At 49.9% G+C, this 25,989-nt stretch overlaps 10 protein-coding genes across 10 annotated transcripts; 4 read left to right on the forward strand and 6 right to left on the reverse strand.

Moving 5' to 3' along the window:
• Positions 1-204: 204 nt before the first annotated feature.
• Positions 205-2,944, reverse strand: BP5553_01892 (Uncharacterized protein; the record flags this gene model as incomplete). The annotated part of the gene is made up of 2 exons (XM_032010515.1): positions 205-2,220; positions 2,270-2,944. The coding sequence occupies 2 exons, from the start codon at positions 2,942-2,944 to the stop codon at positions 205-207; spliced, it is 2,691 nt and encodes an 896-aa protein (XP_031874569.1).
• A 2,023-nt stretch (positions 2,945-4,967) lies between these two features.
• Positions 4,968-5,727, forward strand: BP5553_01893 (Acyl-CoA N-acyltransferase; the record flags this gene model as incomplete). The annotated part of the gene is made up of 2 exons (XM_032010516.1): positions 4,968-5,412; positions 5,474-5,727. 2 exons carry the CDS (start codon positions 4,968-4,970, stop codon positions 5,725-5,727), a joined length of 699 nt encoding a protein of 232 aa, XP_031874570.1.
• Positions 5,728-6,135: 408 nt separating this feature from the next.
• BP5553_01894 (putative ribosomal protein L9.e.c14) lies at positions 6,136-7,055 on the reverse strand (the record flags this gene model as incomplete). Its single annotated transcript, XM_032010517.1, has 5 exons — positions 6,136-6,189; positions 6,252-6,429; positions 6,531-6,786; positions 6,844-6,891; positions 7,010-7,055. 5 exons carry the CDS (start codon positions 7,053-7,055, stop codon positions 6,136-6,138), a joined length of 582 nt encoding a protein of 193 aa, XP_031874571.1.
• Positions 7,056-7,471: 416 nt separating this feature from the next.
• Positions 7,472-9,851, reverse strand: BP5553_01895 (putative dipeptidyl peptidase 3; the record flags this gene model as incomplete). The annotated part of the gene is made up of 5 exons (XM_032010518.1): positions 7,472-8,422; positions 8,480-8,667; positions 8,723-9,125; positions 9,199-9,655; positions 9,727-9,851. The coding sequence occupies 5 exons, from the start codon at positions 9,849-9,851 to the stop codon at positions 7,472-7,474; spliced, it is 2,124 nt and encodes a 707-aa protein (XP_031874572.1).
• A 972-nt stretch (positions 9,852-10,823) lies between these two features.
• On the reverse strand, positions 10,824-11,687 carry BP5553_01896 (putative ribosomal protein L6.e.B, cytosolic; the record flags this gene model as incomplete). Its single annotated transcript, XM_032010519.1, has 3 exons — positions 10,824-10,976; positions 11,030-11,365; positions 11,553-11,687. The coding sequence occupies 3 exons, from the start codon at positions 11,685-11,687 to the stop codon at positions 10,824-10,826; spliced, it is 624 nt and encodes a 207-aa protein (XP_031874573.1).
• A 354-nt stretch (positions 11,688-12,041) lies between these two features.
• Positions 12,042-15,169, forward strand: BP5553_01897 (uncharacterized protein; the record flags this gene model as incomplete). The annotated part of the gene is made up of 5 exons (XM_032010520.1): positions 12,042-12,092; positions 12,149-12,218; positions 12,264-12,765; positions 12,945-13,471; positions 14,271-15,169. 5 exons carry the CDS (start codon positions 12,042-12,044, stop codon positions 15,167-15,169), a joined length of 2,049 nt encoding a protein of 682 aa, XP_031874574.1.
• A 403-nt stretch (positions 15,170-15,572) lies between these two features.
• Positions 15,573-17,405, reverse strand: BP5553_01898 (Glucocorticoid receptor-like (DNA-binding); the record flags this gene model as incomplete). Its single annotated transcript, XM_032010521.1, has 2 exons — positions 15,573-15,677; positions 15,729-17,405. 2 exons carry the CDS (start codon positions 17,403-17,405, stop codon positions 15,573-15,575), a joined length of 1,782 nt encoding a protein of 593 aa, XP_031874575.1.
• A 772-nt stretch (positions 17,406-18,177) lies between these two features.
• On the reverse strand, positions 18,178-19,362 carry BP5553_01899 (uncharacterized protein; the record flags this gene model as incomplete). The annotated part of the gene is made up of 3 exons (XM_032010522.1): positions 18,178-18,708; positions 18,758-19,215; positions 19,269-19,362. The coding sequence occupies 3 exons, from the start codon at positions 19,360-19,362 to the stop codon at positions 18,178-18,180; spliced, it is 1,083 nt and encodes a 360-aa protein (XP_031874576.1).
• A 1,644-nt stretch (positions 19,363-21,006) lies between these two features.
• Positions 21,007-23,770, forward strand: BP5553_01900 (uncharacterized protein; the record flags this gene model as incomplete). The annotated part of the gene is made up of 2 exons (XM_032010523.1): positions 21,007-22,777; positions 22,827-23,770. 2 exons carry the CDS (start codon positions 21,007-21,009, stop codon positions 23,768-23,770), a joined length of 2,715 nt encoding a protein of 904 aa, XP_031874577.1.
• A 795-nt stretch (positions 23,771-24,565) lies between these two features.
• Positions 24,566-25,423, forward strand: BP5553_01901 (uncharacterized protein; the record flags this gene model as incomplete). The annotated part of the gene is made up of 2 exons (XM_032010524.1): positions 24,566-25,034; positions 25,095-25,423. 2 exons carry the CDS (start codon positions 24,566-24,568, stop codon positions 25,421-25,423), a joined length of 798 nt encoding a protein of 265 aa, XP_031874578.1.
• Between the last annotated feature and the right edge of the window lie 566 nt (positions 25,424-25,989).

Consider the following 25,989-nt stretch of genomic DNA (forward strand, 5'->3'; position numbering starts at 1 on the left):
TTACAAAAGCAAGAATCGAATATTGGGGGGGTATCAAAATGTGGTGGCTGCAAAAACTAAGCCATCCCAAGTAATCCAAGACGCCTGGGACCCCGGGGACCCCGTGCATTCTAGAGATTGCTGCACTGAACCAAAAATGGACAGATGTGTAACAAATGAAAAATATAAGGTGTTTCCTGGAAAGATCATGTGACGATGTGTTAGTTATATGGCATCCTGTTGCCCTTCAAGCACCCGCCTCGCGGCGTCTAGTCTTCGTCTCCACATACGACCGTCATGGTTGCCTCTTCCCGCTTCCTGTAGCCCTAGCACACATTTCCCGAGACTGGCAACTAGTCTTTCGACTAGGATCTGGTCTTCTTTGGCAAGCATGTGCACGGGTGATGTCCGGAGTCTTTCATCGCTGATGGTACTTTGTCTGTCGACCAAGGTTGGAGTATCGCTACTGAGATTGGAGCCTCCTGATTCTCGGACGGAGGCCGGGCCTGACGATGAAGATTTGGGCTTGTTTACCAAGGGGAAACTGCGGGTTGAGCCTACTGATGAGACTGAAAGGCGGTGGTCGGAGGTTCCATTTTGCTGCTGAGCTTCGTAGAATACAGAGGAAGGTCGGGACTTGTCCTCTGAAGAAAACTCATCCGAGTCCGGAAGGACCAAGTCAAAGGGCGTACCACCAAAAGTTTCACGCTTTGTAGTAAGTGGTGTGCTTCCACGGCGTGTAGGTGCGTCAACTTGTTGGACAGCAAATTCATCGTTGCCAAATGTGTCCTCGTCGTCTTGTTCTTCTGCTGCTGTTGCAAAGGTTTGCATCGTGGAAGTAGAGATTGAACTCCCCGATCTCTCATGGCCCCAAGACTGCCTGCTATGACTCTTGGTATTATCCGTGCTCTGAGCTATGGGCGCGCGGGTGGTCTCCACCGAGTCTTCCGAGCCAACAGTACTAACACTATCCCGCCGGTTGTGCACTTGCTGGCTGATTGTCCCCATTGCACTGTGAAGGAAGAAGTGCTCATAGTCGAATGCATCCTCACGATCCTCATGTGATATCATTGTATCGTACGAATCGTGATAAAGTGATGCATCACTCTCACAGTCGTCAATCTCGTCATGGTTAATGAGCTCGTCATCATAGTCATCCTCATTGTCTATAACATGATGTCCATCGTTTTCAAGAGACTGCGTGCGGTCATCGTCGTTATCTATAATATGGCTTGCATCATTTTCGAGAGACTGAGTGCTGTCAACAACTGGAGTTCCTGGTTCATCGGCCGGTGGTAAGATGCTCGTTACAGGATGGTCCTCAGCAACATCTTCGTAAACGCTCGTGACGTCAGAGTCTGCATACTCAACCACCTCTTGAAAATCCTCTTGATCTACGGTCTCAAGTTTCGCAGAAGACTTGTCTTCTTTGTCACCGTCGACTTCTTCTTCGTTCCATGGAGGATGGACAACGCCAGCATCAGCACTAAGAGGTTCTTCCCCATATGCTTTGGCAGCAGTGTACCACTCTTCAGCGGCTGTAAATGGGCTCGGTGTTCTAAGACTTTGCAAGCTTCGGCGTTTCATAGTGTCATCTCGAGCACGATCTCGTAGTACTGATAATCTACCTTTAAGACCATGCATTTGACTTTGAAGATCCCGCATTTGCATAGAAGAAGTAGATCTTGCTAAGACCCGTTCGCCGTCTGGGCCTACAAAACTTCCATTGATGCTCGATCTCACGCTTGCTCTGTCGAAGTCAAATTCCGGGGCTGTTTGATCCTCATTCAGCGGTTCAAGTGTGGCAGCATGCGGTGGCGAGGCTCTCGTTGACGGGGAAGAGTAACTAAGACGTGAAGGGGTGGTGGACCCTTCATGCGTATCCTCGGAACTTGGGGACGCTGATTGTGTTCGTTGGTTTCCATCTGTTCCACCCTTCCCGACGTATCGAGCTGCTGCGCTTGCTGCACGGACCGGGAAGCGCTCTCCTCGCAGAGGCGAAGATATAGAGTTCTCACTATATATCCTCGAATGTCCTGGACTTGCACTTGTAGCACCGGAACCCGTATGAAGCTGTCGGTGTCTTGACGGAGCGGTTCCAAGAGGGCCTATTAGTCGTTCATTCGGTGGCGGTGAAGGGGTTGGTCTCGTCAACGGACTGCTGCTGTGGATGGAAGATATCGACTTGGACGGTGTGATGAACAGTGAGCTTCGGGCCCGCGTGAGATTTCCCTCCATGTTCTAGTATCTAGTTAGCATGCACATCTCGGCTCAAGCTCGAAATACGCACGGTCAATCGCTTCTTTGCATTCGACAGGATTTCTTCGGCTCTCCTGCTCAAAGCAGCACTTCCGTTCTGGTCATCATCAAGGGTTATGATGCTTTCCCTCCTTGATAATCGCCTCGTCTCCTGTGCGACCAACTCCTCGCTATAGGAATCCGCAACGCTCTCCTCATCGTCTCCCTGGAAATTGCTATCGTCCACGCTAATTCCATCATCGAAATCTTTGAATATTTCCGCAGAGGGGGGCTCGGATGTGACTGTGCTTGTTGATTCCATCGAGAACTTCCTCAAATGTGTCCCGCTCTTCGCCCGTTTCATCCCGACCTGATAGCCCATCGTCGGACTTGATTTTATAGGCAGATTGAACGACTGGGCCTGTTTGAGCATCCTCCGCTCTGCTGGCCCAGGCAACCTTCGCTTTGGAGTGCTCTCGGCCTCGGTGACTTCGCCAATATCTGACAACATTGTTCCATTGCCGTATATGATCGGAGTGGTAGGTGTGATCGATCCCATCCGCGGAGGCCCAAGGGAGAATTGCAGGTCTGCTGGGTCGATCCAGTTGTTGCCGGGCGAAGGAGGTCGGTATGGATGCTGGGAGGAAGGAGAAGGGGCCGATTCGTATTCGCCATATGGAAGGATCATATCCGGGTTCGTCAAAGTCGGCGACCCAGGCAGAGCCATTGTCGCTGTCGCCGTACTCATGGCTGTTTGCTACCCGCACGGCTCCGTGCTTGGTGATGACGGCGCGTCTCCCCAGCTCCACTTGTCAGCTACGATGTGTATCGCGCGCCGAAAGTCGAGATGCAGAGGCCCGCCAAGCTCCACTTCTCAGCTACAATGTGTAGTGTATCCTCCGCGGCGGAGATCGAGGGCAAGAGGACAATCGAGATGCAGAGGCCCGTCAGGACCCGGCGCGCCACCGGCCGCCCCTAGAATAGGGAGTCGCGGATTCGAGAGATTGAAGTTGTAGCAAACCGGCCGCCGGCTGAATACCTGATGCGTGGTTGGGACTGCAACAGATGCAGCAGGCACATGAATGCGGGAACCCAAAAAAGGAGGCGAGGGAGCGGGAGTGAGAGAAGGGCGGGTCTGGGGGACAGGATACCTTTTGAGAGGATGCCAGGAAAAAAGAGAGGGAGAATGAGAGGGGGATAGGAGGTGTCTAAGGTGGAGATAAGACCATGGTGCCAGCAATAAGATTATAAGATGGACTTCTTACTGCTTAGACGATATTAAGGGAGCAGAGCAGGTTGCAAAGTACATTACATGAGGTGTACAGAATGGATGCCCTTGTGCCGTTATTATTATTATTATTATTGTGCCATTGTGCCATTGTGCCATGGAGACTTTGCACTGTACTTCGTACTTGCGTACAACAGCAGAGCAGGAATTGCACAAAAGAACCAGGGGCGAGGCTCTAAAAGGGACACTCGCAATCACAACATTATCGTGACCCAATGATATCCCCGCGAGCGCCAGCAAAAGAAAACACCCATGATCCATCTTGCCCCATCTTGCACAGACTTTGCCTCCGGGCAGCGGTGTGGCGCTTGGTGGCTTCTCTTGGAGCGCTTCAGCGGTGTCTCGTTGGCCAATTCACCGCCTCCGCCGTTGATTAGTCCTGACGGAGCAATTATTCCGCGGCCGGCAATCAAACAAACTTTGGATTCACTTGTTGGGGTTAGACTCGTCGATGATTAAACTCTTGAAATAGGTCGTCGGGTCCGTCCCTGCGCTGGAGGCTGGAGGCTTGGGGGCTTGAGCCTTGAGTTGAGCCTTGAGTTTAAAAAGGGCGGGCCTCGTACAGTAGGCACAGGCACAGCGAGGCACGAAGGTACTCAATAATAGTGCCTGACTCTGCAGTCTGTACTTCCTAGGTACTACCTGCGTACTGCAACTTGAGAAGTCGGTACCAACAACAACGCACTCTTGTTACGCACAATAATAAAACCCCGCATAAGAAACGGAGGATTCTCTGCGGCAGACGGGGAAGGGAGGATTCAGGCATAATGCAGTAATGCAAGAACGCAATAATGCATCTGTCATCCCATCCCATCCCATCCCATGATCCATCCCCGATTCCCCGACCCTGAACGGTGCAAGCCAGCAAATCGTGTATCAGGTGCCGGTTGGAATAAGATTAAAAAGTATGCGACCCACAGTCCGTAGAGTGCGAGACTGCGAGTACCGACATTACCATGACAAGCTCCGAATCGGATATACTCCGTACCAAATAAGTACTGTACATTGTACGTGTACAGTACTGTACAAGAGCACGTCCTCTTTGCAGAACAATTGCGTTCAACGATTCCGAAGCTTATTAAGCGTTGCTCTGAGTTGTTGCGCTGTATTCCGGATATAACACGCCTATTGGGAACTCACTCCTACAACAACTCATATCTCTCATTCGGAGTTCCCCGGCCTGCCTTGGACACGATCAGACTGGGCGATAACAAGTTCTCTTAACATGACTCATACCGAATGCGCGTTTGCCAGAGAGGCAAACTTGTTCTCCTGATGACTCTGTATATCACCAAAATTTGAGCATTTCATATGACTATTATTCCCGTCTACAGAGTTATTTCTTCGCAGTTAAGAGCTGCTCAAACCTTTAACTTAACCATCTTTTAGTTTTGACATTTTCAACGTTCTATTCTCATTCCAACTCCCTTCCTATATTTCGTTCCTCGAAAAACAAATAAAAATGTCTTCTCCAAACCCCAATTTCCAACTTTTCCCCTGCACAGTAGCAGATGTCCCTGATATGATAAACATCTATATGAGTGCCTTCGCCGACGACTACTTCGCGCGCTACACTCTGCCCCCTGACCAAATTGCCCCGGAGGAGTGGCAGCGCTGGTTAACAATCCGCTTTACCAAAGTCTTCTCCAAGCCCGAGTACCGGGTCTTCAAGATCACGGATCCCAATACCGGAAAGGCGTGCGCGTTTATAAGATGGGCATATCCCCATGTTTTCACTGAAGAGCAGAAAGCGCAGAGGAAGCAAGAGGAGAAGGAGTTGGAGAGGAGGAAGAAAGAAGGCACGGATGATAGTTGGCCTAGAGGCGCGAATCTAGAGGCTCTTGATGCTAAGTTCAGCGCTCTGGACAGGATTCGAGAGGAGACTGTTGATGAAACGAATACTTATGGTGAGCTTTCTATATCTTACAAAACCCATGAGAGGAGTAATTCATGTTAACACGTGATTAGTGGCACATCTTCTAGCTGTGCATCAAGATTATCAGAGAAGGGGCCTCGGACCCAAGCTGTTGAAGCATACGCTGGACCTGGCTGATGCCGAGGGACGCCTTGTTTATATTGAAGCTACGACTGCGGGCTATCCTGTATATGCTAAGCTTGGCTTCAAGGAGATTAACGCTATTAGTGTGGACTTATCGAAATATGGGGGCAAGGAGCCGGGAGTGAATAGAGTTATGTTGAGGGAGCCGCAGAAAGTTAGCTAGATCAGATGCCTTGCCGAAATAAAAACGTTTAAGGGTCCGATTGCCCTTTCTTGAAGCAAGTCGTAGATATGGTAATACCACGGATGACCATACCATCAGGCCGCATTTAAATAGTTACCGAATGCAGAAATGCCTTAAAAAGGGTGTTCAGTATGAAATCCGCCGAAAGAGAAACGATATGTCGGAAATATCGGGCTCCAAGAGATCGAGGGGTGGTATTTAGGGATGGGACGCCAATCTCATTGCTCAAAGAAAGGTGGGATCGGCGAATTTGTTGCAATGTTGGAAGTTCTTTTTTTGGACAAACTTGGTTCGCAAGAGTTTCATTGGATCATCTCGCTACCTAACATGCAAAGCAATCCTTATGCTCCCCCGTAACATGATGTAACTAGGAAAAGTCCAGACCGCTCAAGCCTCCCCCTCAACGTTGCCCTTCTCCGAAACATACAGACCGTCCAAGAACTATACAACAAAGCCATTAGCATGTGCAAAAAGTGTCTCCGGGGAGCCCAAATAATCTTTACCTTTCGAATATCCTTGTTCCGTACTCTGCAAATTTGTTGAATGTCCGCCGCGCTTTGTGAAACGTTCTCGAGCGAGTTACCCCACAGCTGCAGCTCATCCTTCTGATTCTTGGATGGCTCAACCTCGACACCCTCGTGCATGACGACCTTTCGGACAATCTTCTCGCCAATGAAGTTTCTATTCCATATCCAGTCAGCAATTTGCCCCTCCAAAGCCTTATTCAGTCCTTTCAGGGAACGCCTCCATTCCTCCAATTCCCATAGAAAATTCGCACGTACCGGATCTCAACCTCGTACAGGCCAGTCTCCTTGTTCTGGTCCACGTTGACGTTGATGGGGAAATGTGCGTAGACATATCGCATCTTGTACTTGAATCCCTTCGTGACACCAATGATCATGTTGTTGATGAGAGTTCGGACTGTGCGGAGGGTAGCGACATTCTTTCGGGCACCGTGATGCAGCTCGATGTTGATGACGTCCTTCTTTGGGTGGGAGAAGTTCACGGCCAAGTGGTAAAGGTTCTTGACGAGCTTGCCTGTTTCCTCCTGTCAGTCCTTCTTCCTCCATTATATTCCCTTCAATCAAGCCATACCTCGTGGACCCTCGACGGTGACAATTCTCGACTTGATGGTGACCTTGACTATTCGTGCGAAGCAAGTCAGTAATGGCTCTTCATTCTCTTCCCTTTCCTGCGCATCCAACTTTCGGGAGGTGCCAGGTTCCGGGCGCGTTCGAACTGTGAGATAAATTGCACTTACCCCCCTCAGGGACATTCAAGGTCTCCTCGGAATGAATGTACTTCATGGTGACCTTTTCCGTGCGTCGTAATTGCGGGAGGGAGAAGGAGATATGAGGGCGCGCAACTCTTAGTATATTTCTCAAAGTTGATAAATTTCGTGTGGTTGAGTGTAGCGAGCCAGCCCGGGCAACTAAACCCAATCGAGCATGGATGATGGATGCTATGTCATGTGACTGCACCCCTTTCACCTGCCTCTCGAACCGCCACCATTAAGTTACTTAGCACTTCCCGATCTGATATTTTATTAATCAATTCACAAGGACTTTGCCAAGCTAAAGCATATGGATTATTTACGCTCGATGTGACGGAATCATGTCTCATTGCACCATGCAGCACTTCTTATCTACTCTACTGGTCTGTCGTCGGGTCTAGTCTTGCCCATGAGCTCCTACACCACGAAGCACTTGTGCCGTCAACTCCGTTAAACGTTTCTTTCCGCATAGCTCTTAATCATGCCCTCCAAAGAAGGTTCATACTCCACCAGAGACACCTTGCCAGTCTTCTCATCAAGGACCGTATTTGCCTGCACAAATACCTTTCTAGGCTGCTTGTTTCTGAGAACTTCATTCCTGATCTTCTCGCCCCAGAACACTGGCTCCACCTCCGTCATTTCATTATAATATTTCGTTCCAGCGTCCACGTCAGCAGTTGATTTGTAAATGTGCAGCTTTTGGAGGTAGGCTTCTACCGCTTTCCTTCCGGCTGTGGTGATCTTGCTTCGATCGACCTTGATAGTCAAGTCGGAGAGATCCTCATTTTTGTAGTCCAATCGGCAGAACTCATCTTCTGATTCAAGAAAGCATTTCAAGATACTGAAGCGAGCTTGAGAATGGGCCTGGCCCCATTTTCGGCTCTTAGGATCCCACAACTCCAAAGAGGCAATGCCTGCTCGAGCCATTGAGAGGTAGGCAGCATAGAGCACATCTCCAGCTTCGCCATCCATGTCCGGCGTCCCGTCTCCAAATCCGAAGATCTTTAGAATCTCAAAGTCACAGGACAGTGCCATTGCCACACATTCTGCTCGACACTCCTCGTAACTTGAGGCAATGCTACCGAAGACAGAGCCCCAGGTCTCACCCACCTTGTAATACGTTGTAATTGGTTTATCCGTGATGGGGCTGATCGGCGGAGAAGACTTATCGAAATTGAAGGTGCCGGGAGACGTCTCCTGCAGTAGTTTACCGGTGCCATGTCCGAGAAGCTCGTGGATTCCCACTTGAACTTCAAAGGCAGGATCGCGGTACTTTTGATAAATTTCTAGATCCTCTTCGGCAATGAATGGGATCTTCTCATCTGGCGCTTTGGCACTGAGTACGTTGCCCAAGGAGACATTCTTAAAACCTTCCGATTGTCGAATATCATCATAATTCGGCTAATTTTATTGTCAGCTTTAGAGATCACGAAACAAACTACAGAAGGGACAACTCACAATGTTGATTCCCGCAGGGATACCAGAGCCGGCAAATGATAGAACTTCCAAGCTTGTAAAGTCAGGACTTAAAAATTCATCCTTCTCGAATTCCTTGGACCATGGGAGCTTCGGGATCATGGACTCCGCGGCATCAACAAGAGCGCCAAAGGCTCGGGTGCGTTCTAGATTGACTGTCGCGGCAAATCCTAGGGAGTAATGTTAGTACCAATAATCCACAATCTCGAGAACGGTGAAAAATACCTTCCCATTCTCCCCTGACACCATGGGGATCCCTATATGTCTCAACGAAGCCAATATTCGACTCCACCATAGGGCCTTTGTCACGGATCCAGTATCTTTGGGAGTCCTTGAAAGCTTCTAGAGACCCTTCTTCAAATGACTTGGCATAGGCGAGTTGCATATTCCTTTGGTTGTCATTCGCAGCATTTTCGGCCGCCTTCTTATGATAGCCGGTGATTATTCCCATTTCCTTCGAGTGGTCACCGTAGACCAGCCTCAATTTCTTGCCTTGCAATGAGCCACTATCGATCTCAAACTCGGTCTCTTTGCCAACATCCCCACCGTTTTCGGGGACCTTGGTGACTTCTGATGCAATCAACAGGTCAAAGCTGCCATCGGCGTTCTTTCTTAATCTTGTGTTCTCCTGTTCAATGTCAGTTAGTGTTTCTTACACTCTGGCCTGCGCTAACAAGCTGTTACAAGGATGGCCAACATACCACAAGTAGGCCTATTTTCTCTAGAAACTTCGAGACTCCGGAAATATCTGCCTTGGTAATACCATGTGAATCGGGATAGTACGTTGTCATATGACCTTCATCTAGATATCCTAGATGCATCATTCCAGAGTTGTCATTGGAGAAGATTCCACCTTTGGTGGCCTTATATTGTGCATTTGCCTCTGGCGAGACGGATGCCAAAGCATCAAACGCTTTCTCTCCGCATCGGGGAACGAATTTAGAGTCTCCGAACCCCTTGTAGTTACCACAGTTTCCGAGGAATTGTACTGCATATTCCAGGAAGTACTTCAGATCTTCGTCACTTACTCCGGCCTTCTGTTGAAGGGACTTCCAATCTCCATTACAACTCTTGTAGAGTTCGATTACGAAATCGAAAATGCTCTCGGATTCGGGAGACACTTGGCGAAGTGTGATACGAGTTCCAGTGAAGGCAGCTCTAGGGAACATATTAGCTTCTACCACGCTGGACTTTCAGACTTCTTATATAGGTATGTTCCCCATTCATACCTGCTAATGTAGTGGGCATAGCGGGCTTCCTGATCTGACAAAGCATCGAAGTGCTTCTTGATCACGAGGTTGACGGTGCTGGGAGGAGAATCCGCCAGGAAGTTCTGGAGCTCTTGGGCGTTCATGGTGGTTATATGACGACGTATAACTGATAATCGATTAAGGGCGTTTGGAAGCTTGACCATAGAAGAATTGAGGGGAAGAGTGACCTTGTGGCTAGGGAGGCGGTATGGAGCTGTGGACGTGGACGTGTGCAGGTGCTTTGGGGGTCCCCATCTTAGCGCAAGGCTGACGCGGGGTCCTGCCGCGGCTGCCCAATGAGCGCCATTATTCAGCCTACTCAGGCTCCTCCGTACACTTGCGCTCATCGGTGTGGGGAGAGGTCGAACTGGTTACATGCAACCTGTATTTTATAAATGCTCCAAATGCGTTCCAGTTTAATACCTACCTAGATTAGAAAAAATCCGGATAACGGAAATTAGCTCACACGGGCCACAGTGACATGGCTTTGCCTATGGATTCTTTTTTAGGTGGGCAGGAAATCTTGGCTTTGCCTCCCGAGTTCCAACTATCTTTTAATACCTTTCATACCTTCATGTGAATAACTCCGGTTTTCACCATAACATTACTACGAGAATCGAACTTTAGAGATGGAAAAGTGTCAAATGCAAAGTCGCTAGAAGCCTCTAACATTGATCCTTGTGCTTTACTGGGCTACAATAGGACGTGTTTCGCAGGTATCACTATCTCGACGTTATTTGGGGCATGGCAGTCTATTGGCAGCTTCTCCTACTCAGATACCGTCTTAAGAGAATCATTACTGCTAGGTGTCCCCAACAGGTCATTCTGGGCTATAGGCATCCAGCGGCCCGAGTGCACTCCGGAAATAGGAAAAGGGGCTCATGAGTGAACGGAAATCCTTGGATCTCAGGGGTATCCTACACGTAGAATCGAAATGCCCATTGTTTTGCTTTGTGAGTTATTCGTCATTGCAATTCTGATTACAAAGCGCCCTAGCAATTGTGACCGATGCCCTCAAGGTCAAAAAATGCAAGTTGTATCCCACATCCACTGTCCGACGCCCTAACTACCAACCCTTACCAAGCCATCTCGTGTGGCCGGTCACCCTTGCGCAGGCTGAATGAGCTTCCGAGGTAGCTAATAAGCATTGGCTCCTTCTTGATTGTCGAGAGGATAGCCTTATCAATGGCCTTCTGGTCTGCGGCGCGGCTGCTGGATGGCTTCTTCTTCTATTCAATTGTCAGATTCCGGCTCAATAACTCTCCCGATCATTATATCTCACCTCTGGCTTCTCTCCCTGCTTGAAGAATGCCTCCTCTCCGGTCTTCTTATCACTCTTCTCCCGTGCGAAGTACTTCTCTGACGCAACCTCCTCAACCTTCTTCTGATCAATACCGGACAGATCAATCTTGTGGGATGTGGCGATAACGTAGCGGGCGTTAACTCTGCGGAGAGGGACACCGTTGACCTTGAAGGGGCCGGTAACAAGGAGAACACCTTGGTCGAGGTTCTTCAGGAGAATGACACGCTTGCCACGGAAACGGCCAGCGAGGAGGATCAGAACAGCACCGGGGGCGAGAGTAGATCGGGGAGTTGAAGCTCGGATAGACTTGCGGACCTGTATGCGCTGTTAGTGATGCTCGCAATTGATAGATTATTGTTCCTATAACTGAGCGGCTCCGCATTGCACCATGGTCCAGCCGTGAAGTGAGAGCAGCAACGATCGCACATTTCACAAATCGGCCGAGCAGCTAGCAATCGCGGGCCGCCAGTTTCTGGATACTGAGGGGATTCGGAAAACCCACCTTCTTTGACTGAGCATCATCGTCGGTTGGGTACCACTTCTGCGCCTTCTGGGACGCATGAGGGACCTCTCTTGTCGACTTGCCGAAGGTCTTCTTTTGAGGGGCAGGTCTCGTTCCTTCCGTAGTTGACGGCATCTTGTCGAAGAACCGGTTCGATGGTTGCTGGCGGTTCGTGGTTTGGTGTCGTTGGGCGTGATTAAACTTGAGGTTGATCGCTTTTTCGCGAATGGCCAAAGATAGGGTGTCTTTGCCCTGACGAGGGCCACGCACTATGGAAATTGGCGAAAATTTATGATTGGCTCGTCAGACGGGATTCGGTTACGTCGCTGTTGGTGCCTTGATTCCAAGGTTGTAAGCTAGTGCCCATCCCGGACTAGCGTTGCAGCTCCAGCTTCGCGGACCATCGCCGCCTTGCCATTTCATCATGAAGCTTAATCCCAGAGCTCTATCACCGTCCTCGATCACTCACACAGCTACATTCTGCCTAAAATGTCTATCTCACCTATAATCACCTTCAAGGCAGGCAGATGCGAACTTGATGTATGTGTTTATCCCAACTATTAAATGCCTCGGATGGGTGCTTATTCAAGAAACAGACATCTAGCCAGCCTTATAAAGTTACACCTGACCCAACCCCAGGTTATATCTACCTATACTCCGAAGATGGTGAGTACTTTTCCGCATTGCATTTCCCTAGCTAACATCCAGAAGATCTTGTTCACTTTTGCTGGCGTGAACGAAGCAAGCCTATGACCGATGAAGACAACCTGGATCTTGTTATGTTTCCAACCGATGGACATTTCGAGCCATACGAATACAAGACCTCGGATCAACCCACTTCCAAGACCAATGGTCGTATTTTCGTCTTGAAGTTCTCGTCATCCTCTCAAAGACATCTATTCTGGTTGCAATCGAAGTCACAAGCCCGGAATGGAGATCTAAGCTGGTTCAGCCCACGCGATTTGAAGATTGGCCAGATCGTCGACACGTTACTGCAAGGCGAAGAGGTCAATGTCTCCGAGGAGATTGCACAAGTACGCGGCGGCAACGATGACAATGATGAGGATGAGACTATGGAAGATGTCGAGGGCCATGGCGATCAATCAGAAAACCATCGTGGGGGTAGTGGCGGCGCAGGACCAGGTGCTACGGGTGGGGATGTTAGAGAGGAGGGTGCGGGTGCACGAGAAGGTGGGGCTGATGGCGGGCGAGCGTAGGTACTTCTCCATCATATCACCAGCATTGATGAGCATTTTATAACCAAGGCGTTTGGTTAATGGAAGGCGAATAAAATCTGCATGTACTGCTAGCCAGATGCGACTTGAATGAATATCCAAACCTCCAATGGCTTTTTATCTGGACAGTATTGGACTGGGCTGACATTGTGATCAGTGCCAGTGGGCCACAAGATACTGCGACGGTTGTTCAAAATTTCCTCAACTCCCTGAAAGGTTCAACCGGACAGCAACAGCAATCCCCCCAGGGTCAGATTTACACAACACTACCAGATCTACTACCATCCTCTACCACAATTCCGACTATCGATTCCGCATCCCCGGCTCAAATCGATAATCTCCTTTGCTACTTGCCTCCAACAATCCTTCTCCTTGCACAAGAATCAAGTGCACAAATAGACGGGATGGTTGAACCAAATGCCGAAACGACAAGTGCTGCTATCCAGACTCTGAGCCTCGACCAGAAGATATCGATATTGAAGCGGGTATTGAGGAGTCCTCAGTTTCACCAGGGCCTAGGCAGCCTTACAATGGCGATTCGAGATGGTGGGTTACCTAGCATTGCCGAGGCGTTGGGGATTAAGTTAGACAATGGAGGCTTGGTTAGAGGGGGGAACGTCCCCCTCGGCGGAGGAGATGCGGTCCAGTCGTTTATCGAGGGTGTAAAGAAGACGGTGCAGGAAAGTAAGTGAGGATAGGGAAGGACGATGTGACCACAAAGTAGCATCAGTAGACAGTCTATAAACTAGAAGGATTTTCAAAAGGGCCTGTTGTAGCTTTGCCATCAGCGAGTCGTTATGCAATGTCTTAACCGTGAGTGAGTCGCTGTGCACTCCTGAGAACAACTACAAACCCCCGAGAAATGGTCGCCGACTAATCGACATGTCCAGGTTTATAAAGTACTACCGTAGGCCAACCCTGCCAGAACTCAAGGCGACAAAAAATATTCCACTCCGGTGATACTTCCAAGAACCGTCAACAATACAACAATACAACAATAATCCAAGACCACAAGCCACCAAGCGGTGCGTCACTCTGATACACAATTGTTACCTGCCTGAGAAGCCTCAGGCGAACATGAGTTTGTATTGTTTGATTCAGACGTCCGTGCACTTCGCGTAGCGTAGCAACTCGCTCGCTGATTGGCTGCACAGCTCGCGTAGCCAGATGTTGTTCCTATTGTTCAGTGCATCAATTGCAACAGCTTCCTATTGTCTCGACGACAATAGGAACTAGTGATTCCACCGCGATCCTATTGACAAGCGGCAATAGGATCAACTATTTAGCCCCGTGCAAGACAAGCGTAATCGTATCCTCTCTTACGTCTACATAAACCTTCGCTCCGCAAGGCTCACCACAATCGTTCCCGTCTTCTTCTCAATAGGTACGTTCAGTATCACACGTGAGTCTTCCATTGTCCGATTGATATCAACTACGATTGTCCTCTCTTCCTATTATCTTCAAATCCATAACCTCTATAAAGAGTTCCTCCTCCTCTCCTCCAAATACTACCCTCCCTCAAGCACTCAAGCAGCCCCTTCTCCAAACACATCCAAGCCCGGGGCGGATCCTACCACACCTCCCTCCATCAAGCATCAAGATCGTGCTCTCCGACGGCTACCCTTCAAACACACACACCACCCTCATCACACTATGAACTTGAACTCCTTTAACCAACGGGCCCAGCAGAAGGATCTCGCCCATACTCTCAGCCTAAGACGACCAAACGCCAGACGGCCGATCGCCAGACTACCAACCGTCACACCCCCACCCGCCTACCAAGCAAACAACATGAACAATCCAGGAGGAAACAACATGAATCATCAAGGAGGAAACAACATGCTTCATCCAGGAGGAAACAACATAAACCATCCAGGAGGAAACAACATGAATCATCCAGTACCAAACCCCATGCTTCATCCAGCAATCCACACCCTGAACATGCACCATCCAGGAGTAACCACCGTGAACATGCCCAATCCAGCCCTAAATATCCAGGTCAATGATGGCGAGGAATCAGACATGGAAGAGGAAGAGCCCAAGCTAGCTAACTTCAAGATCACCATCAACGCCCCTCTCACCATCCTCGGCGACAGCAACATCGTTTGCGCTGACACCGGTGCCAGTGCTGGAAAAATCGCCGTCGCCGTCGTCTCGGCTCTGAGACACCTGTGCGGAGACGGTGCTGGTAGCATTCCCATGTTTGATGGTGATGGATCTCCCCGCCCTATCGATGTTACTGTTATGTCAGAGATGAGGATTGAGGGCTCGCACAATATTCTTGGAGAGAAGGGTCTCGACGAATTTGGACAGATGCTGAAGAGGGAGAGGGATGAAAGCGAGCCTTTGGAGGTGGATCCGAAACGTCCTCGTCGGGGTTAATTGTACTTCTGCGGGATATGGCGCTGGGAATAAATGGTCGGAGCAAGTTAGGAGTTACGGTGGCGGGCTGGCTTGTCTTAGGGCTGTTTTCGGCGGATAATGTTACCGTACAGGCGTTTGTTACTGCAGTCAACAATTCATAATGGGATTGTTGGCCTGGCCAGTCTGCTGATTGATCAGATAGTTCTCTGCTAGTTTTACAAATCATCCCAATGGCCCACGATTCTAATTTATATCTCGCCTCCCACGTGCAAATAATGAACCACGTGGTATACGTGACATGCGTGTGTGCGCGCCCCCGTCCCCCCCATGTTAACTCCTTATTACAGACATATATTCCTCAATAGGCGGAAGCGGGAAACAAGAGGGTAGATTAGACCACATTGATCAAAGATGTATACAATCATCTATAATCAATAGCACGCAGGTCCGTCTTATGCAAGTCTTTCGCAAATTTAGGCAACTTCCGATCGCGCTCGAAAATGAAACCGCAGTTATTACAGAGCGTCTGTTGTTTGTTAGCAGCAATTTGCGATAAAGTGGGAAGATTGAAACTTACCCTAGCGCCATGTGGTCCATCTCTAACTGCCCAAACTGCGGTACCCCAAACCTTACAATGGGAACATCTCCAACTATTCCGTTCGTACTCATTAAGTGATCCACCACCTCCATATCCAGCAACGCCGCCATCGGGCGTCCCTCTTCCACCGGGAGTCCCCGATCTCCCCACAGGGCTCAGACTCCTGAACCGTCGCTTCTTCTTGCTCCGCTCCCCTCTGCCCATTCGCTCCTCACTTGGTTCAGGATCGAAGTAGCCTCTGTTTTCCACGGCTTGTGGCAAGCCCCCCATCATTCCAGCGGTTGAGGAGAATCTCGAGGTTTCTCGTCTTACCCTTCGATTTTGTCTCTCTCTATCTCCCTCTCTCTTCTCAATCTCTTCCTTGGATAGTTGCTCAACCTTCGGCTCCCATTCATCGGCCAGGTGTTCATTATCATATCTCCAACCAGCTTCAGCTCCATGAGCAGCATCGTTAGATATCTCGCCGCCATATCCACCAACTAGGCCGCCACTTTCGCAGGCTTCCTTCTTGAGCCGTAATACAGCTTCGTAAATGGCGTGTGTCATTGCCGGTACCCATTCTCCAGGCAGGCCTAGATCTGCACAGGTTTGCTTGGCAAACATTTCCGCCGTTCCAGGAGAATGTAGGAGTGACCATTCAAATTTGTCTTGGTAAAGGTTATTGGACAAGTTGATGCTCAATGTGATAATGCATCGATACATGTCATCTGGATTGAAGTCGTCAGATTCGGGTGGAATAGCGGCTGCTGAAGCGGTAACATCTTGGGATGAAGAACGATCTGCAGATTTCAACGGAGTAGAGTACCCGTTCAACTGGGCTATACTGCTACGCATCGGCGTCGCGTTTCCGCTGGCTGGCGTTGCAGATGGAGAAAATTGACCGGGCTTAATAGTGGTCGCCAGGCCATTTGTCGCCGATGCTGGCTGCGAATGAAATAATGGGTGGAGAGCAACACCTGCATATTCTTCCAACTGTGTTCGAATCTGCTTGCTGATTTCGTTGGCCATCTGCACCCTGTTTGGGAGATCCAGATCTTGCACCATCACTTGGGCAAACTGGTCGGTGGTCGTCAACGTTTCATGGAGATTCCATAGGAAATTATCCTTCAGGCGATATGGCACAGTCACCTCTTGGGTTCGGTACACTGGTAGTGAGGTATCAATTTGCCCAAATCCGACGCCTTGAGGTGGTGGTAGCGGCGCTGGAGGCACGAAAGCCGGGATATCGAGATCAATCCGAATCGGTATGAGGGTCAATGGCAGCGCCGTTTGAGCATAGTTTTGCATGTCAGGCTTCGATGGCTTCGCCTTGCCCATCCAGTCCCTCCAAATCCCTTGAACCTCTACCGGCGCTATAGCTTCTCTTCCAACCTTGTCGCCTATGTCATGCTTCTCCTGTCCCGGTTCATCTCTCCGTAAGCTTCGCAGACCAGTTGGCCTCCTTCTACTATCAAGGTCGGAATCGTCATAATCTTCAAATCCATCTTCTGCATAGTTGATGGCGGTTGTTCCTCTCTTTGTAGTTCTGGACAAGGGAGCGGCGTGGGCGGTCGTGGGTTGTATGGCTGGCGTCAATAGCGAGTTGGCATAGGTGCGTAATCGCGGAGCGTAGCTCGATATAAAGGATTGTGGAGGATGAAGGTTCTTAGTCGTCATTGTGACAAACCCAGCATAGCATGTCCGCAAGATTGGAGGACTTCTTGAGTCTTGGGAAGTTGTGGAATGCGCGGAGAAGGGCGCTTCTCAGAGATTGTGTCAAAAGTGGGTGCTCTCCTCGGTCATGCAATCATAGCGAGGTGGTATGCGCAGCTCTCCGAGGCGGTATGTGCGCTCCGTTCTGGAGGATGTCGAGCTTTGTCAAGAGTTGTCTTCAAGGTGGTAAATCGTGGATTTGGTCGCGTCTAGCAAGCAGCTCGCGACAGGCGACAATTCCTCAGGAAATATATCGCGCCTTACTAGTTTGGGATTGGCGCGGCGACAGGGAATTGCTTCCAGGTCTTCACCAAACTTCTATACGCAATGATATTCCAGCAAAAAGGTAATCAACTAATAAATAAAACCGTACTACCTTATTTCCGAGTCTACACTTATATATATTTATCTTGCTGGGATGCTCCTCATATACTACATAGCTTACACGGCCCTAATTAACGCTGGACATGTCATTCTAGGTGCCGTTCCCACCCACTCACTGTCTAACGAGGTGACGACAAACCTCGATCCAAATTATACCTAGGTACACAGCAAAACGAGTTATTAAACAATTAACGCCACCTGCCAAACCCTTAAAGCGGTCATTCCTGGCGCCTATTTTTCTCCCAACAATCCAACCAAACCAAGGTATACAGATAGACTGAGGTGGTGGTACACGTAGAAGGGTATAGTAAAAAATCGCAAACGCTCCTATTATCCTCCAGACATCGTTAAATCAAGCTTTCTTTCCACTCTTTCTTCTTGTGTTCCATGACCTGAGACCCTCCTTTCCGCCCTCCTTCACATTTTCCAACGCATCGTTACCACGTTCTTTGACATTGTGTTTCTCGGCTTCATCGATCACATCCTCAGCAACATCGCCACCAATGCTGGTACCATGGATCCAATCCAAGATGCCCAATGGACCAAAATTACCCTTGCCACGGCACTTACTATGTATGTCTTGTCTTCGCGCAACTCCTCCCAGCATAATTCCAGGAATGGTACTGTACCCAGAGGACGAGACGGTTTCTTCGAGGGTAGTTATGGATAGGGTGAGGAGATACGTTAAAAGATGGGAGCGAAATATAACAGAGGGCAGATAGGTGGGGATAAATCGGAACAAGATATATGAGGCGGGATGATCATAATGCGCCGCAAATGAATAAGGGGCGGTGATTGTGTGGAAATAGGATTGGTGACGTCGGCTTAGATAGTTTGGCTGGCGAGGATGAAGGATGAAGCGGTGGATATAATACTGCAAGACCTATATATTGTCAGAAAGAAATCCAGGATGGAGAATACGGAGCAAATACCTCGCGAAGTACCAGCCCTCTGAGAACATGCTTTGCAATCGACCATGGCAAGGGTAGGGTAGTTGTGACTTGCAAAGCGCTTCTCGCATGCAAAACCTTCGTGAACAAAAGTTCGATACCAGCCTGTAGCGCAGTTGCCAACAGGACATTGAAAATGCTAAGGCCGATAACACGGTACCACTGGGGCCCTGCCCTCTTCGCTGAACGTTTTACGCCGCCAGTTCGAGTGGGCAAACCTGCGGCGCCTTGTCTTTTGATACCAACTATGAGGCTTGGTATGGCACTGTCAACGAGAAGAAAGAGGATCGAGGGGGCTAAGAAGAACAGGGCGCGAATTGCTAAAGTTCCCACAACTTCGACTTTGAGGGCCGGCTGTGAGAGGACGAGGGTGCTCCCTTTTAACTTCTGGTCAGCTAAGTTCCTAAAGGCCAATTTTGCTGAAAGTAAAACGTACAAGTCTACAGAGTTAAATTAGTATATTTATATTAGGCTCATAATCATAGCTTTTTACTTACCATGTAGAAGAATAGCAAGTTGAGGCTCGTTGAGAATGTGGCAGGCCCAAGGAGGTAACCCAGCACCGGGAGTGAAAGCAGCACATCCATGGCGGGGTATATATCAAGATGTTTCTACAGTGTCCAAGTATTTATTATTGTTAATAGGTGACCAAACCTAAGGGAAAACAGATGAGCTTTCAGGGCGGGAGTATGAAGATAGTCCGCCCTCTAATAAAGGAACCATGTTCTAGGCGCCGCTGCGAACGGTAGGGCTGGATAGCATTTTATTACTTGGAAGTACTGACGTCCTATGACATAGCCGTTATTGAGCTACAATGATAATGCTGGCATGTTGTTGCGCCGGCTGACAAAGCACCCTGTTACTCCCTGCGCACTGACCCCTGATGTGATATGGGACCAGAACTCGGCGAAAGTACTGTATGTCCCCAAGGCATGAAGCGCTTCGTGTATCGCATAGTATATCTATGGTGTAGACGATACAACTTGTACAAGTAGAGTGAAATGCATAATAGCTGGAATTCTTTCCCTGGGTAACTTATCAGCATCAGGGGCTAACGACCATTCAAAGAGACGCCATGACCATAACAAGACCGCTTACCTACAGACCTCGTACAGAGTCCTGTAGTACGTAGGACAGCGTAGGCCCTTTCAAAGCCTCCAAGCCGGTACCCAATTATGTTGCTGATGTCGTTCGGACCCAAATCTTACTTTGTCCATCCCTTGCACTCTCTTTCCAGCTCCCCAAGCCACCACCACGTCCCATGGCGACGGGACTTTTATCGTTATTATTCGGGCTCCTCTTCTGATTCGGAATCAGCCCTCTGGACTCTGCATTCTTTATTCTACTGTATAGGTATATTCTATATTCTGTACCATTGCCACCCTCTTTGTCTTCCAATTCCAACTCCCCATCCACCCCGTTTGCCGGCAATCACAGCTTACAGCGGCAAGGCAAGGCAAGGCAAGGCGGTTTAAATTTAAAGTACCGAAATTCCCGCTGTCGTTTTCCCTTCCCCATTATTATTCTGATTGCCAGTGCCCGTCAGTGCGGTCGCCCACGGCCCCTTGCTGGACCAGGATATTGCATTGCATTTGTGATTCTCTGCTCCACCATCAACACTCCATCCCCTACAGTACTGTAATCCTCACCACAACATCCACCTCCATATACTCAACGCAACGCAACGCTACGCTCAACCAACGCCCTCTGCTGCTTCGTGCTCGCTTCTAGGGTCTTGTCTCCTCGCTGTCTGTTGCATCTCAAGCATCAACTGTGAGACGGCTGACCGTCTCTTCTTCCTCGTGGGCTGCATCATCCATCACCTGCAGCAGCGATCATTCAGGAGTCCTGTCGCCAATCTGGGTTCCCGCGCGGTCCCCTATCTCCTGACTACTCTGCCCTCCCCGAATTTTTGCCCAAGCCACAACTCCCAAGTCTTACTTCTACTGCAACGAACAGACTCCCGACCGCATCGCACTCTCAATCCCTACTAGGACACCTCTGCACCTGCATTCGCTCCAGCACCCCCAATGGCATACACGGCATAGTCTCCCCGTACAGCCCATCGATTTTGACTCCCGATTCTGAAACATTTCTCAGCCTGTCTAACGTTTGGGGAAGGAGCCAATGCAGCGTCGCCAACGAGCCTGAGCTCCCCAGAATCTGGCCGAACAGAGCGAACTTATTAGGAACAGCGCTCAGATTTGGTGGTAGTGTCAGAATCTGCAGCCATGGACGCAACTCCCCCTCCGGTGCCAAATCGGTCACGGCACCATAGTCGACGAAAGTCTCTGCAAGGCCCCTCGACTCCCGCGAACCGCGTCCATATTCAACCTGCTTCCCCAGAAGTCATCTCGTCGTTGATCACGTCGCTCTCTGTCATATCCTCCCCTGCGAACCAGCTCTTCGAGAGTCACTCTACACCAGCATCCCCCGCGCCAACACAGAATACCTTTGGAAATTTGAACGGTCAGGGAGGGTCTCGGTCGTCGGGAGGGAGCTTTGGAATAGATTACGGCGCGTTCGACCAACCCTCCCTTCGGGAACTCATTGAAGAAGAATCCCTCGATGAACTTGCTGCCAGTCCTCCGGTGATAAGGACCTCAAAACCCCCTTCAGGGTTCTCTCCTTTGACTGCTCCACGACCGTCTCGAGACAGTAGCCCTTTGAAGACATTTCTACGAGGCAGCTCACGGCCATCATCCAAGGGTTCTCTAGGGCCAAAGGATAAGGACGATGCGAGTAGCATTGGCAATCTCTCTATCGAACCCGGCCCACCGCCATCTCCAGAGTTACGCCGGAAATCGTCGAGCGACAGCTGGGGAAAGAAGCAAGCAAGGAATCAGAGAGGTTTGATGTACATGAGTTCAAAGGAGAGACTGCGGGAAAGGGAGCAAGAGCGCAAGAGGAATTCGGCTGGAGGCAATACAAAAGGGCTCGCCTCCGATCGACTACCTGTGCCGAAGTTCGACTCTGATTCCTTCATGGCGGAAACCGCGATCGGGGAAGAATCGGAAGAATCACCCACAACCAAACAAGATCTTCCGACTACCGCGAACGACGACGTAAATTTGCCTGCTGCAGGAGGAAGTTACGGAGGCATAGGCTCAGGAAGATTCATCCCGACACGAGACTCCTCTTTACGGAAAACCGCATCTGGGACAAAGCGTTCCTCCCGAAGATCAAGTCGACACGGTGCCACACCTCGAGCCAGTGAAGATGCAAATGACACCATCCAGGAGATAGACGAGCAACAGCATGATCGTAAACGGGAACGGGGCAGGCGGGATAATCGAGCTGCGCCTTCTGAAGGAAGTTCCAAGATGAACGAACCTCTGGACAATCTGGACACACCCCGCGCTTCGAAAACGGCCACACCAGCCAGCAAACAAGTGGCTGAAAGTGCCGGAATCGAGGGGTTGCTTGAAGCGGAGGATATAGATGGAGGGGCGCCGTCCCCGGCAGTCGCTCAAAGGAAATCGCGCCACAGCCTTGACCAACCCAAGAGGAAATCGGGCAAAGTGGTTCCTGAACCTTTGGAAACTCCCCAACCCAAGCGAGCCGGATCACGGCTGAAGCGATTATCTGCGCCCCTGAGCCCCAGGGGCGGGGAGAAGGATGCACAAACCAGAAGAAGCCCAACTCCACTATCAAGAGTTGGGTCCCCTGAACCAGGCAAGACACCACAAATACACGTTGATGATAGGCCGAATAGTGCGGACTCAATTGACGATGCGGTGGAGGCATATCTTTGCTCGCCGCGATTATCTCAAAAAATTAGGCATCCTCAGACTGGCAGGACCATCTCCTTTTCAGAAGTTGGTGACTCTGAAGGCTTTGCGGTCTTCTGCTGCGTTGGTATGGGATTGACAAGGTACATAACGGCCTTCTACGATGAACTCGCCTTGACGCTCAAGCTACGTTTGATTACGCCAGATCGTCCGGGAGTGGGAGACAGTGAGCCATATAATGATGGCACAGCAACACCTCTCAGTTGGCCTGGTATGTAACGTGTGATCCGGTTTGTAATGCAGGTGCTAATATCTCATAGATGATGTATACGCCATATGTCAAGCATTGAAGATAACTAAGTTCTCCATCCTCGCCCACTCAGCTGGCGCGATATACGCACTGGCAACCGCCCTCCGTATGCCCCAGCATATCCGTGGGCGGATCCACCTCCTTGCGCCTTGGATACCGCCTTCGCAAATGAATGTCTTTAGCGGGCAGACGTCCTCACCTCCTGCAAACTCAATTCCAACTTCTCAGCGCATCCTTCGCGCACTTCCCACCCCTATTCTCAAGGCGGCCAACTCCAGTTTCATGAGCGCTACGAGTAGCTCGATAACGAGTAGCCTTCCGAAGCAAAAGCGCAACAAGCGCAAGTCCACCGGACGCGATACCCCAGCGCCGAGTGGCAGGAGCACGGTCACGCCCGGTCCTGATAAAGAGAACCATGGCCGAAATTCTACAATCTATCCTGATCCTTCGGAGCAGACTGCTGTAGAAAAGGCTGCCAGCGATCCTACAGACCCGAATAACGAAGCCGCCATCCTGGCTGCTGCTGCTAACACACTCGCAAATCAGGAGAGGCAAATGACATATGACACGAGACTCACCCATGCAATTTGGCATCTAGCTACGCAGGGCGCGAATCCCGCCGTGGATCTATTAGTGTGTCTAGAGAGGAGACATACAATCGGGTTCAGATATGTAGACATAACCCGAGCCGTGGTCATTCATCACGGTAGCAAGGACACGAGAGTGCCGGTGGAGAATGTCCGGTGGCTCGGAAAGACGATGAAGAAATGCGAAGTGCGGGTACTTGAGGGCGAAGGACATGGGCTGATGGCTTCTGCTGCAGTTATGGGGGGCGTCCTCATGGAGATTGCCAGGGAGTGGGAGGATTGGATGAAGGTTACCGGCTCGGTTGGAAAGTCCGACGGAGCCAGAAAGACACTACGAGAGCGTGCTAGTATTGGAGCTTTCAGATGAGTATGAGGATCACCACAGCGAGGTATTGACGTCGGTATTTTGGATGGGCCTTTAGCATGCCCATCGGCGTTGGCTATATGTGGATTGCGAAACCAGGCGCACTTTCTATGCAACGGGAGTCATTGATGAGGATGACTTGTAAAATTACGATTAATTCTGTTATACGCCTACGATAGTAATGTAATATTTCTGTTCATTCAAATTCAAATTCAAAACGAAATAGCAGTTCCCTCATCTTTTACGAACTGTAGCAGTTCAAGCTTCGTTAAGGAATGCAAAGCTTGCCCAGCCCCTGAGCACATGCCTGTGGAGTCCTTACGGGGCTGAGCCGAGCAATCTGGGGAATCGGGGATAGTGCGGTGGGAGCCGTTGACGGTTACTAAGGTAAGAGTACGAGTAGTACGATACTATGATGGCACCGAGGACCTTGGAAATCGTCAGCCTTGGCATTTCACAAGGGAAGGCATTTGAATCTGTTATTCTAGAACCCCTAGAGGAGCACCCCTCTCACTCACAAGCCGTGATAACTCCTCTGCATTACGTATAAATATCATATGTTAAGTTTAATGATGCCACCAGACTTGATCGGCCACTATAAAAAGCAATTAGGCCTCGCCAGCGCTGATCCACCCACTGTAGCCGAGTTAAATGCCCAGATATTACGTAGCATCAGCCTCGTATTTCTAACTGCCTAGCTATCTCTATCTCTCCGTTAAAACCTCTCCCTTTCTAACCTAATAACACGCATCCCTTCAACCATTCAAACCCACATCGTACTTCACACGGCCAAGAGGCATGCCGTCAGCGCGCCGAGTCAAAGTCTTCGGACTCCTCATTTTCATCTTTGTCATCACAGTGCTCTTCTACACCTCATCGCTGCGTCAGCAGCGGTCGCAGGACCCGCGCACCCTCGGCGACTTCTACGCCAAAACCGTCCATGGCTTGGATAAGAACAAGAATCATGGCACAGGCAAAACAGCAGGGACGGGAGCGTCTGGCGATAAGGAGGTAGCGGCGGCGATGGCGGCGAGGTTAAAGGATGCTGCGAAAGTAGCCAAGGATAACGCGAATGCGAAGGCGCCCAAACCTGATGCGCCCTCCGAGGTTGTGGGCGTGGGGAATGCCGCTGGAGATGGGAGGAGTGTTGCTGGGAGGAAGAAGTTCCCTCCTGGAAGTGCGGAGGCCCAGGAGCCGGTCAGGGAGGAGACGTTGGAGGAGCATGAGGTGGAGGAGGTGCTTAATACTATCTTGAAGAAATCACCGAGTAAGTCTTCGGCGGTCAGCTATTATAGGGGCATTCAACTAATATGGATATGTTTCGCAGTCATCATATTCTCCAAATCCTACTGCCCGTTTTCTCGAAAGGCCAAAACCATCCTGCTAGAACAATACTCCATCGATCCCGCGCCGTACGTGGTAGAGCTCGATCAGCACAAGCTAGGGCCGCAACTACAAGCCAAGCTCGCAGAGCTCACCGGCCGCAAGACCGTCCCGAATGTGCTCATAAACGGCGTCAGTATTGGAGGCGGAGATGATATTGCCGAGCTCGATGAAAACAAGAAATTGATTTCGAAAATTAAGGATCTGGGTGCTAAGAAGGTTATTAATATCAAAGCGCGACCTGATGGGTACGATTCGTCCAAGAGTTTATAAGGTGCTCTTCTACGCTCTCATTTCGCACTGAATGAGCACTGAATGAGCACGGAATGGCGGCCGGTGTATAATGGGAAGAGGGCATTTTGGATGGCGTTCTGGACTTGATATGGAAAAACCACCATGGCACTGCGACGGCGTTTTGATCTTCGATTCGATTGTTTCTCTCCCCATTCGTGGATGCTGTACGGATTGATTGTACTATACCTTGGTATATCGGCCATTACAGGCTTAGTGTTAATGGAGTGTTTCTCGTTGCTCGTTGCTCGGCTGCGGATATGGCGATTGGTTTTGCAGAAGTGGAATCGAGAGGGAAGATGGAATTTCTACCTCTACCTGGAGGGGTAATTATCATTGCGTCAATTACCTCAGGAAGCAGTTCCTTGCAGCTCATACAGTCAGTCCTCGTTTTGGTTGGCTGCGGCCAAGTTGCGTGGTGGATCGGGAGTCATGTCGTCTAGGCGCTACTCCTCCATCTCCCTCCCAGATCCCTCTATTACCCATTCATTATTCATTGCATCCTGTTGACATCTTTCTTTTTCCCGCCCGCTTACCATTTCCAGAGT

The sequence above is a fragment of the Venustampulla echinocandica genome (assembly GCF_003357145.1).
Source record: "Venustampulla echinocandica strain BP 5553 chromosome Unknown scaffold_0, whole genome shotgun sequence".
Classification (NCBI taxonomy): Eukaryota; Fungi; Ascomycota; class Leotiomycetes; order Helotiales; family Pleuroascaceae; genus Venustampulla; species Venustampulla echinocandica.